Genomic DNA, 12,905 nt, shown 5'->3' with positions numbered 1-12,905 from the left:
AGATCACTTAAATGGCGGGGGGGGGGGAAGCTTTTTTCAGCAGGAGGAGATGCTCTTAGAAGACAAAAATACATAATCCCTATATCTGGACTGATAGCCAGCCATATGCATTATACTGCCAAATTGGTCATTAAAAAATTGAACCGTTTTCTTACACCTTACACCAAACAGCTGTTGCCCTTAAAACACCTCCTCAGCTCTCACCTTAGGTTCTGCCTTTGCAGTTCACCCAGATTTGGTTCTGATTGGTCAGTTTCTATGCTAGTTAGCATCAAAAGCTCCGCCTCCTAGGCAGCCATTGGCTCCTCGCAGTTCACCCAGATTTGGTTCTGATTGGTCGGTTTCTATGCCAGTCAGTGTCTCCGGGCCTATCTCCGGGCCTGATCAAAGAGGCGGGGCTGATCAGCAGCTGCCCCAGGCTGCTGGGCAGCAGGCTGAACTGCTGACCTCTCGGAGAGAGAGAGAGGCACAGCTGCTGTTAAGGCCCAGAGAGAGAGAGAGAGGCAAGAGCTGATCAGCAGCTGCCTCGGAGGTTGCGGATCAGACCCTGCTTCTCTCTCTGGGCCTCACCAGCAGCCATGCCTCACTCTTTCTTCGGGCCTCACCAGCAGCCGCCCATCCCCACCTCTCTCTCTCTCCGAGAGGTCAGCAGTTCAGCCTGCTTGCCAGTCCCTGCCCACCCGAGCCTGCTGCGCACGCAGCCTGGCGTTCGGTTGTCCCTTCCGTCGTTTTGGACATTACAGACCCTGGCTCTTTATATATAGAGATGGCTAGAATAAGACTGGATTCAACATCAGCTCTGGTCCTATTTTTCATTTTCATAGATATAAGCACTAATTAACCTTAGTCACATAAAGATGCTGATGAGAATAAAATAAATTTTGTTATGGAAAGTTTAATTATTTAAACATCTTCCAAGTTACATACCTAAAATCACCAGAATGCTTCTCCATGCGACTCTGTACCCTGGGATAAACAAGCTTAATGACATGTAAAATTTGTGAACTAAAAATTACTCTTACCTAGTCGTCCTTCTTACACAGTGGAGCCTTGGGTAGACCTAAGGGAAAGGGCTACTCTTCCCTCTCTGCTGAAGGATAATTTTACATTGTTCTAACAACCTGGAGCTTCCTCCTGAAACCTCACTGCTTTACAACAACAGTCTCATTTACATTACCCAAACATGTTACTCCCGTAATCTATTTTGCATTATAAAAACTAAGGCAAAATATTTAATACTTAGATATACAATATTTAGAAACCAAATGGAAGAGTAATTTATTACTCAGCTTGAAGGTAACACAGGAGTAGTCTAGAGATTTTGTAGCATCAAAGCAGCAATATTTTTAAAGCAGCAATATTTTAAGCCAAACACAAGATTTTAATATATTTCATTTAATAAAACCCAACTATCACAGTCATGTCTTTAATTAGTTATTTGACTAGTAAGAGGCATATAGTCTTTAACAATGAACTTACTTGATCAAAGCGCAGAACAGGCTCATTTGCATTATTAAAACTGTACACTTCCACCATTCCGTCATCTCTCCCAACAAGTAAATCTTTAACCCCATCACCCATAATGTCAAAGCTGTCAACACACAAAATACCTTTAAAAATGAAAAGAGAAGTTATTAATAATACCAATATTATAGTTAAGTTTATGCCAAGTAAGAATTAAAAAGTAGAATGGAGAAAAAAACACTAAATAACTGAGCATAATCAGTTACCCATCCTTTTCTTTTCTCTGCATTTGTCTATTTCTAAGGCTTTAAATATAGTTTACAGGGCAATGGCACCCCAATTTCCACCTCCAGCTCTGGCCTCTCTCCAGAGCTCCAGACTTACATAGCAAAGTCCCTCCTCAGCATCTTCTCCGAGACATCATTTGCACCTCAAACTTACCAAGCTCCCGACAAAACTCTCCTGGCACCCCCTTTCTCACATGTCAATAATAATGCTTTCTCTAGTCTCTCCTCATCTCGGTCTGATACCACCTAGTTGCTCAGGCCAAAAATCTAGACTACATCTCTAATTCTTCTCTTTTTTCTCACTTCCACAACAAACACATTAGCAAATTCTATTAACTCTACCTACAACTTTCCATTTGCAACTACCATTAGCCTAGTCCAGGCTACTGTATCTCGAGCCTAGACCAGGAGAAATTATAACAACTGCAACAATAATTTCCAAGCTGACTTCCGTGCTTCCAATTTTCACCTGCTTCCTTCAAAATCCATTCTCCATGGAGGGTTTTTTGTTTGACTTCCCACTGCACTTAGATTAAAATTCAAACCTTTTCCAAGACTCACAAAGACCTACATAATTTGGCCATTCCCTACCTCTCTGATTTCATCTTAAGCCATGCTAAGGCGTGTAGTCACACTGGTCTTCCGAATGCTTTTCAAATGAACCACGTTTACCTCTGCCTCAAGTCTTCTGACCAACTCCTTCTCTTATCAATCAGATCTGAGCTCAAATTTCACCTTTTATAAGACACCTTCCATGACCACCCACTCAGTCTAAAAGAAGCCCTTCTCCTCGCCAAAACCTGTTTGGCTCAGTGGATAGAGCGTTGGCCTGCGACTGAAGGGTCCCAGGTTCGATTCCGGTCAGGGGCATGTGCCTTGGTTGCGGGCACATCCCCAGTAGGAGGTGTGCAGGAGGCAGCTGATGGATGTTTCTCTCTCATCGATGTTTCTAACTCTCTATCCCTCTTCCTTCCTCTCTGTAAAAAATCAATAAAATATATTTAAAAAAAATAAAAATAAAATAAAAGAAGCCCTCCTCCTTCTACCCATCATCATTCCCTGTTATATTTTCTTCAGGTGACTACTTGAAGCTATCTTATTTATTTATCCTTTGTCTCCCCTAACAAGTGTTTGTTGAAGGAATAAATACATGAATGAACGATGCTGTCCTTATCAATAGCCATCTCACTACCTACCAAATCTGACATAAGTTACCCTTAGAATGTATATATTCCTGAGAAAACAGGAATAGTTCCCTCAGCCACTGCACTTCTTCCTTGCTTCAAACCAAGTACTCCATAATTCTAATTTATTCCCTACACCAAACAATGCAAAGTGGATTTGAGCATAGAATGACCTTATAGATGAACACTAGCCCATAAGAGCCAATCCATTCCAAATTACAATTTTCATGTCTTATTTTTTATTTTTATTTTAAATATATTTTATTGATTTTTACAGAGAGGAAGGGAGAGGGATAGAGAGTTAGAAACATCGATGAGAGAGAAACATTAATCAGCTGCCTCTCGCATACCCCCTACTGGGGATGTGCCCGCAACCAAGGTACATGCCCTTGACTGGAATCGAACCTGGAATCCTTCAGTCCGCAGGCCGATGCTCTATCCACTGAGCCAAACCAGTTAGAGCAGCATGTCTTATTTTTAACAAATTATACCAAAAATATGATAAACCCAATAAACAAATAGTAAATACAGCTGAGGTAGTTCTGTGAATTGCCAAGTCTGCTATATACATACTCTGAATGAATAAAAGAGAATGAACTATATAATCTAGGATACTTTATTCAATAATTACCAAAATTCCAGAATCTGAACGACATAAAAAACATACCTCCCCTCTTTTTCTCATTTTGAATTTCCCACTTGTGTGTTGGCATGGGTGGAGTGATCTGAACGAGCCCAAGTTTTCCATCTGATGTTCCAAACAAAATGTCTTCTCCAGAGTCACCTAGTCACAGTTAAAGCCAACATATGCTTACCCCACAACTCATCTCTTTAAAATTAAAATATTTTCACATATATTGACTTTCAGGTAAAAATCTCATTTAAAAACTTATATATAAAGACATAAAATTTAATTTAGTAAGATGGTTATACACTCACATAATTGTATAACCATTAGAGGTAAGACTCTTCCTTATCTAATTTTAAGATGTGAACACTCAAAATTAAGTTCAATAACCCATTACTGTTAGTGGCTGGCAAGATGTCAGATAACAACCATCTCAGTTCCAGTTCATGCTCCTTCCACAAGTTCCCATTTTCACTTTATATATGGTTAAATGATTAAGAACCTGAAATATCTTGATTTCACATAAAGCACTCTCTTATCTGATTGTGAAAAATGAAATGCTGATTACCGCCATTTCCATTGTGTAGAGCTAAGACAGTAGGTGGGCCAGAAACTTCAATTTCAAACATCACATCTGATCCCTGAAGGAGAAAAAGTATTTTAAAACAAACAGAATACAATTTTTTAAGAAAATTTTTTTCTTTATTTTAAATCTTCATCTGAGGGTATGTTCTTTTTTTAAAATTGATTTTTAGAGAGAGTCAGGGAGAGAGAAAGAAACATTAACTAGTTCCCTCTCATACGCACATGACCAGGGATCAAACCAGCAACCTAGGTATGTGACCTGATCTGGAATTGAACCCGCAACCTTTTGGTGTACGGGATGACACTCTAACCAACTAAGCCACCTGGCCAGGGCCAGAATACAAATTTAAAACAATATAAGCACTCAGAGATAACATCAATACTCATAATGAACTCTGGAATAAAACTGCAGAAAAAATTAGGTTGCTAATATTTACTTGCATGTTAGCAATTTTGCATGTGTTAATTCATTTTATTTTATTTTTTAAGTATTTTTTTGTTGTTGTTATTTCAAAGAAGGGAGAGGGAGAGAGAGATAGAAACATCAATGATGAGAGAGAATCACTGATTGGCTGCCTCCTACACGCCCCCTAGTGGGGATTGAGCCAGCCTCTTGGGCATATGCCCTGACTGGGAATCAAATGGTGACCTCCTGGTTCATTTTAAAATAAAATATAAAGTGTAAAGATCAAGAAGATAAATATTTAAAATATCCTCCACTTTCAATGCTTTTCATTTTAACTCCTCTGTTTGTCTGAAAATCTGACACTGGTCAGTTTTCCTAACAAAACTACCCAGGAACATTTTGCTTCTGTCCTTTAACAAAGAGCACATTCAAACGTGTGGACAGGCCTGAAGTTACTTCCTAGGAAAAGTTCTGGCCTTGCCTTTGGGTATGTCCAAAATCCGTCCAGTGAGAGGCAGGAGGACCTGCTATTCAGATAAGGAAACAAGTTAGGTCCTTTTGTCTTTTTTTCCATTTTGCCACTTGTAATGCTTTTATTTAGTGCATAGTATTTGTGAAACTGTAAAGAATGAGGCCGAAGTACTCATACTCACATGGAAAGAACATCTATGATAAATCACTCAATGACAAGAACTTGCAAAATTAGAGTAAAAAGTTTAAATACATTTAGAATATACAAGAGAGCCATATGCTTTATTTTTTATTTTAAATTAGAGGCCCTTAGCCTGGCCTGTGGGATCGGGCCAAAACCACCTCTCTGACATCCCCCGAGGGGTCCCGGATTGTGAGAGGGTGCAGGCCAGGCCGAGGGACCCTACCAGTGCACGATTGGGGCCAGGGAGGGACGTGGGAGGTTGGCCAGCCGGGAAGGGACCGCGGGAGGGCTCCAGGGCATGTCTGGCCCATGTTGCTCAGTCCCAATTGGCTGGACCCCGGCAGTAAGCTAACCTACCAGTCAGAGCGCCTGCCCCCTGGTGGTCAGTGCACATCATAGCGACTGGTCAACTGTCTAACCCAGGGGTGGGCAAACTTTTTGACTCGAGGGCCACAATGGGTTCTTAAACTGGACCGGAGGGCCAGAACAAAAGCATGGATGGAGTGTTTGTGTGAACTAATATAAATTCAAAGTAAAGGAGCGGAGGGGAGAGCAAGAGAACCCTCCGCTCTTTCGGCTCCGCGGGCCGGATAGAACAGCCGAACGGGCCGGATCCGGCCCGCGGGCCGTAGTTTGCCCACGGCTGGTCTAACCCCTGGTGGTCAGTGCATGTCATAGTGAGCGGTTGAGTGGCCTTAGCATATCATTAGCATATTAAGCTTTGATTGGTTGAATGGATGACCAGACACTTAGCATATTAGGCTTTTATTATATAGGATAACATTAAAAAATTTACAGACATCTATATATCCTATATAATAAAAGGCTAATATGCAAATCGACCAAGTAGCGGAATGACAAGTCGCTATGAGGTGCACTGACCACTAGGGGGCAGATGCTCAACGCAGGAGCTGTCCCTTGGTGGTCAGTGGAGTGCCACTCAGCCAAAAGTCAGACATCCCCCAAGAGCCCCTGAACTGCCAGAGGGCGCAGGAACCCCCCTCCCCTGAGTGTACAAATTTCGTGCATCAGGCCTCTAGTAACTATATAAACACAAAAGGTACTCTGGCGCAGCAGCCGCCTAGCAAGGCAGACGGGGAGCAGGGAGAAGAGGGAAGACTACACCTTTTTGCTTTCCATAAACCCCTGGGGATTTTTTTCCCTCTCCAATAAGCATATGGAGCTCTTCTTATAAACAGAGCAGAATCCTAGAATTCAGCCACATCAGTCTCTAATTGAGTGCCAGCCAGCTCCTAAAAAGCCTATTCAAACAACTCCTATCTGGGAGCACGGCGAGGGAGAAATGAATCTCTCTGGTCTCTAGAATGACCTTCAACACTACTTTAATTCACCTTAGGGAAAAATAAAACCTCACAGAACCACTGGATTTCCCTTTCATAAAAGGGCTGGTGTCAAGAAATGGCCATCTGGCTATGAAATCCCAGGGGTGGCCCGGAATAAACAGCTCGACTTTCATTCAACTGCTCTATCATCCGCCTGTTTCTGAACCAATTAATCCACCTGTTACATGTTATTTGCACTTAAACTTTATTTTATGGGTCCCGGTGTGTGTATTTTATTGAAAAGTTACTTTCTTTTCTAAAAAATATTTTTATTGATTTTTAGAGAGAGAGAAATGGAGAAGGAGTGAGAAAGAGAAACATCAGTGTGAGAGCAGCTGCTACCTCCTAAGGGGGATCGAGCCTACAACCTGGGCATGTGCACTGACCCAGAATCGAACCAGCAACCTTTCAGTGCATGGGACGATGCCCAACCAACGAGGCCACATCGGCCAGGGTTGAAAAGTTCCTTTCAAGAAGACACAGTTGACATGGTTATAACAGTTATTACTAGTAACAATGGCCTTAAGCAGTTGTTTTAGCCAATTATGGCTTTTAATTTTTCCCTCTATCACTCACTCATCTAACCAATATTTACTGAGTGCTTATTCTGTTCCACATACTGTCATAAACAGTAGATAAACTCAGATGATGCAACCCTGATCTCAATATCCCCTGTTAAAGCCCAAGAACCTCTCCCCAAACCAATTTCCTCCTTTAATTTTATTTGTTAAGAGAGGGGAGAGTGATGAAAAAGGAAAAGAAAAACTGGGAAGGTTTTTTATAGTTAAGGAACCCCATTCTGACTATATTAGCTCAATGCGGGGGGGTGGGGGGTGGGGGGGGAGGGAGCGGGAAATTACCCTTTTTTCCATATATGCCTCTCTAAAAACTTGCCAAAGATCTGAACACATTTGCCTTAAGTAAACAAAATTAGTTATAAATTAGAACATTTTTTAAAAATTTCCAGATATAATTTTAATTAGGACATTTAAAATGGTAGTAACCACTAAAATAATTTATCTTTAGTAGATATTATTTATCAATAGTCATTTATCTAATAATGAAAAATTATAAAGATGCAAATAGCAACCTGTAACACTCGAAGAAGTCTGTCCTGGCAGGCCAACACCGGTGTAATGTGAGGTAGTCTCTCCACGGGAAGGCAGATGACATCATTGATTTTGTCCCCAGAAAGGTAATAATGTTGGTCTTTGCAGTCACAATAATGGCTGTAGATATAACTCGCACTGAGAAAGAGGTCTGAGCCAGATATGTGCCTGAGAACAATAAAAGTACTTTAAAACATCCATATTTTTAAAAATAAGCATAAAAAACTATTTTTTTTGCACATGTAAAAATAAACGCTTATTTATACAGTGTTACTATCATTTTATCACAAACTTAAACAGGTTTTTTCATCTCTCCTCACTTAATTTCTAGCTTTTTGGTATAACACTGATTTTGAAAACTGAAAACAAAGACAAGATAATGATAATCATCTATATCTGAAGATAAATAATGTGTCAAAAAGTAACTGGTTTTGAATGCATACTATGTGCTAAGCACTGCCCTAAGTGATTTACACGTATTAGCTCAATCCTCAGACTGTGTAAACTAACGACCATTACCATCCCTTTTCACAGGTGAATAATAAAGTGTTAAGTAACTTGCCTCATGGTGCACAACTAGTAGACAGTGGAGTGGATTGCAATGCATCTCAGGTAGTTTTTAACTCTAGCATTAGCTTTCTTACTACAACACTGTATTGCCTAGAAAAGGCTATTTGAAATGAATCTACTTTAAATGATAACAGTGGGAAAAATGCCTTCATCAGAATTTTATCTTGAAAAAAGAAATGAAACAAGTGCATTTCAAACTACATTTACTACAATTTAGGCAATAAACACAACTATGTTCTAAATTGCAAGAATCCAGTTTTCAGTGGAGGAGCTGAAGTTTTTTGAAAAAATGTATAGACTAGTGTGTATCTTCCACTTCTATTACCATGCGATCATAAAGAGGTTACTGAGGTTTTTAAAAATTATTTTTAAAATATATATTTTTATTGATTTCAGAGAGGAAGGAGAGGGAGAGAGAGATACAGAAACATCAATGATGAGAGAGAGTCAATGATCGGCTGCCTCCCGCACGCCTCCTCCTGGGGATTGGGCCCACAACCCAGGCATGTGCCCTCGACAGGAATTAAACCTGGGACCCTTCAGTCTGCAGGCTGATGCTCTATCCACTGAGCCAAACCAGTTAGGGCTACAGAGGTTTTACTTGAAGGATTCACCTATTCACCTCTAAGGTGTACTTAAAATTTTTGATACTAAGATTATTCCTTATTCTATAATGATCCTCATTGATTTCCTCTTCTTTAATTTATTGCTCAGGTGGCCTTACTTTGTGACGCTGCATATCATTCCTATCCACCTAATGAACTTCCACATCTTTCTTTATTTGAAATTTCATTTTGAAATCCATCTGCATTATATTTGCATTACATTGTCCAAAGTGCTACTTGGCAATCGCTATTGTTGACAAAGTGAGGTACATGGAAACGTTAAGCCAGGAAGCATGTGGGAGTGGTAACCAATTTTATAGGTGTCAATTTCCTTATTGAATATTTTTAAGTTATAACTTTGTTTTCTTATGAAATCTTATAAAAATGTGGATTTTCAGGTAATTTTTCAAAAATTAAGTAAACAGCCTTTTCACCCACCTCTGCCACTCCAGTAAAAACAGTTTAAAAACTAGACTCCTAGCCCTGGCCAGTGTGGCTCAATGGTTGAGTGTCAGCCCATGGACTGAAGGGTCCCGGGATCTATTCCAGTCAGGGGCACGTACCTCGGATGCAGGTTCAATCGCAGGCCTGGTCAGGGTGTGTGCAGAAGGCAACCAATTAATGTGTCTCTCTCCTATCGATGTTTCTCTCTCTGTCTCTCCCCTCCCTTCTACTCTCTCTAAAAAAGAAATGCCTGGCTGGTGTGGCTCAGTGGTTGAGTGTGGACCTATGAACCAGGAAGTCATGGTTCGATTCCTGGTCAGGGCACATGCACAGGTTGCAGGCTCAATCCCCAGTAGGAAGTGTGCAGGAGGCAGCCGATCAATGATTGTCTCTCATCATTGATGTTTCTCTCCCTCCTTTTCTCTTCCTCTCTGAAACCAATAAAAATATATTTTAAAAAATAAAAACTAGACTCCTTATTGCAAAATAGTCATGGGTATATAAAGTACAGCATAGGGAATGTAGTCAGTAATGTTGTAAGAACTATGCATGGTCCCAGGTGGGCATTGGAAATATTGGGGGAGCACTCTGTAAAGTATATAACTGTCTAACCACTATGATATACACCTGAAAGGAATACAAAATAACATTAAATGTAAACTGTAATTGAAAGATAAAATTAAAACACCACCAGACTCCTTATCACCCCAACTCTGTCCACATACCTTTTTTTAAAATATATTTTTATTGATTTCAGAGAGGAAGGGAGAGGGAGAGAGAGAAACATCAATGATGAGAGAGATTATTGATTGGCTGCCTCCTGCATCCCCCCTCCCCACAATGGGGGTTGAGCCTGTAACCTGGGCATGTGCCCTTGATCGAAATCAAACTCAGGACCCATAAGTCCACAGGTGGACACTCTACCCACTGAACCAAACCAGAGAGGGCTCCACATACCTTTTTAAATGTGGAGGTATGTTAATAATTACTGTATTACTTTGATTGTAGTATTTCACGATCTTCATTGGCCATGTCTATCTACAAAAGCATTTCAAAAGTATTATATTTTTGCTAAAGCACTGAAGTACTTCCACTTGTCATTGTTTACTTCTTATCTAAGCTCAAGTTCTCCAGCCCTGAAGTCAGGGCATGCGCGTGCATGGAACAGAGCTGTGCATACACAGAACTCTGGACTGAATCAGTACTTTTTAAACTGAGGTCTGGCTGCTTACACATCGTGGCTGCATCAGATTCAGATGAAGAACTGTTTTCTTTTAACCTACTCCTAATAATTCTGATTCTGCAGGTACAACATAGGACAAGGAATCTCTCTTTTTAAGATATTTAATAAATTAATTAAAATATATTTTAAAAATTAATTTCAGAGAGGAAAGGAGAGGGAGAGAGACAGAAACATCAATGATGAGAGAGAATCATTGATTGGCTGCCTCCTGCATGCCCCCTAGTGGGGATCGAGCTGCAATCTAGGCAACGGGGACATGTGCTTGATGAAAATTGAACCCTGACCTCCTAGTTCATAGGTCAAAGCTCAAGCACTGGGCCATGCCCGCCAGGCAAGGAATCTATTGATTCAAGCTTCTAGGGGCTTCTCCTAAGCAGCAGGTTTGAGAAACAGTAGATGAGATGAATTTAAAGCCTTTCCAAGATTCCAAATCTAAAGTTTTAACTGCATCAGGAAACCACTGAAAGAGCTATTTGTCACTTAGAGTCTTACCTGATTCACCTGAAATTATACCCTATTGGTAGTCATCAACTTTGACGGCTAGCCTTCTAAGAAAATGATGCTAACTTGAAACTGGAACTAGCAGAGACAGCAAAGAAACAGAAACTTAAATATCTAGAGATTTCTTCCACTTTTTTCTTTTATCCCTTGATTATAAATCATAACTGAGTCAACCAGTCAAAATTAAATGTAGTTCAGCTAGCATGGCTCAGTGGTTGAGCATCGACCTATGAACCAGGAGGTCACAGTTTGATTCTCGGTCAGGGCACATACCTGGGTTGCAGACTCGATCCCCAGTGTGGGGCATGCAGGAGGCAGCCGATCAATGATACTTTCTCATCATTGATGTTTCTATCTCTCTCCCTCACCCTCCATTTCTGAAATCAATAAAATATATTAAAAGAAAATAGAATAAATGTATAAATACTATAAAAGCCTTAACAAGAAAACATTTCAATAACCCATTGATTTTATATTGATTTAAGATTAAATTTAATTTCCGAATAAATAAAATACCTTTAGTCAAATTTATTTCCCAGAAAACCTGTTATGATATGATACTTAATCAAATGTTTGTCACCTTTCCAAAATGTTAAAAATGTAAAAATAAATATTAAAAAAGAGAGTAAACATACATAGCTTTAATGCTTTCAGTGAGGTTTGTTTCAAAAGAAAGGAACTGTTTTCCTCTTTTTGTGAAGCCTCGAATCTCAGATCCTGCAGCAACAAAAATTTTTTCTTGGGGTGTGTTAAGAATGCCTCCTAGCTCCAGTCTTGCGATCTTCTGCCCTGGTAAAGTCTTGAACACTGCCTGCAGGAATCATTGGGGTGAAATTAAGTAGACAAAGTTACTAAAAGCATTTTCCTTTACTGTAAAAATGCTGGGATTTTAAATTTACAAAAATAGTATAGTTCTACTATATAGAAATACTATTAGATACAAATGATTTTATTTCAGTAGGTCTTCTGGTTTTTTTGCTAAATACCTTGAAATTTTGGAATACTTTTCCCACACATATTTCAGTGACATCATTAAAATCTAAACCCTTGCAACTCAAAGTAGAGCTCACTGAACAGTGGCATTCCATCACTACTTTGTAAAAAGTGCAGAATCTTAGGCCCAACCCCGATCTACAGAATGAGAATCTGCATTTTCACAAGATTCCCCACCTGGTTCCAATGGCATGCTGTTACACTGAATCTTCTTTTTAAAATGAACCTCTCCTAGTTTCTTCAAAATTTTTATAAATGTCAGTAGTATAAATAACTACATACTTTACTGGAAACCTTAACTTATTACTTCTCTATTAAATGGGAAACAACAGAGGAGAAACCAAGATGGTGGCATAGGTAAACACCTGAACAGCTGCCTTGCATAACAATTTCAAAACTACAACTAAAAGACAAAACAGACATCATCCAGAACCACAGGAAGGCTGGCTGAGTGGAAATTCTACAACTAGAAGGAAAGAGAAAAGCACACTGAGACTCACAGGAGCTGCAGAAGGCAGAGGTACGGGAGGGGCTCGCGCAGAGAGGGCTGGCAACTGAGTACACAGCTGGCTTTCACAATTGGGAGGGAGACAAAAGCTACCAACTGCTCTGAACTCCAGTTCCGGGTGAGACTCTGGGGACCCAGACTCATACGGGGAGAAACTGTACGGTCTGGCAGCGGGCGGAACTCGAGGGCGGCTTTCTCTCAGAGGTGCTTGCAGTGATTACTGCGGGACACTGAGACCCAGGGGCCTCTTAGGGCAGGGCTGATGGGAAGCCATTGCTGTTTGCTCCACCCTGAGATCCTGCCCCACGAAGCCATTGCTGTTTGCTCCACTCTGAGACTCCACCCCATCCAAGCTGAGTATAGAGGCTTTTGCATATGAA

At 40.3% G+C, this 12,905-nt stretch overlaps 1 protein-coding gene across 2 annotated transcripts in view; it reads right to left on the bottom strand.

Moving 5' to 3' along the window:
• BBS7 (Bardet-Biedl syndrome 7) overlaps positions 1 to 12,905 on the bottom strand; it is a 57,001-nt gene that overhangs the window by 35,753 nt on the left and 8,343 nt on the right. For both annotated transcript variants that reach the window (XM_080674676.1, XM_080674675.1), the window contains exons 4-8: positions 11,660 to 11,835; positions 7,643 to 7,829; positions 4,132 to 4,204; positions 3,603 to 3,719; positions 1,480 to 1,610 (exon numbers count right to left, since the gene is read on the bottom strand). In XM_080674676.1, coding sequence (XP_080530802.1) covers positions 1,480 to 1,610; positions 3,603 to 3,719; positions 4,132 to 4,204; positions 7,643 to 7,829; positions 11,660 to 11,835 — 684 coding nt within the window. The remainder of the gene's footprint in view (positions 1 to 1,479; positions 1,611 to 3,602; positions 3,720 to 4,131; positions 4,205 to 7,642; positions 7,830 to 11,659; positions 11,836 to 12,905) is intronic.

This window comes from Plecotus auritus (assembly GCF_963455305.1).
Source record: "Plecotus auritus genome assembly, chromosome: 6".
NCBI classification, from domain to species: Eukaryota; Metazoa; Chordata; class Mammalia; order Chiroptera; family Vespertilionidae; genus Plecotus; species Plecotus auritus.
This window is presented reverse-complemented; position numbering and strand designations above follow the sequence as displayed.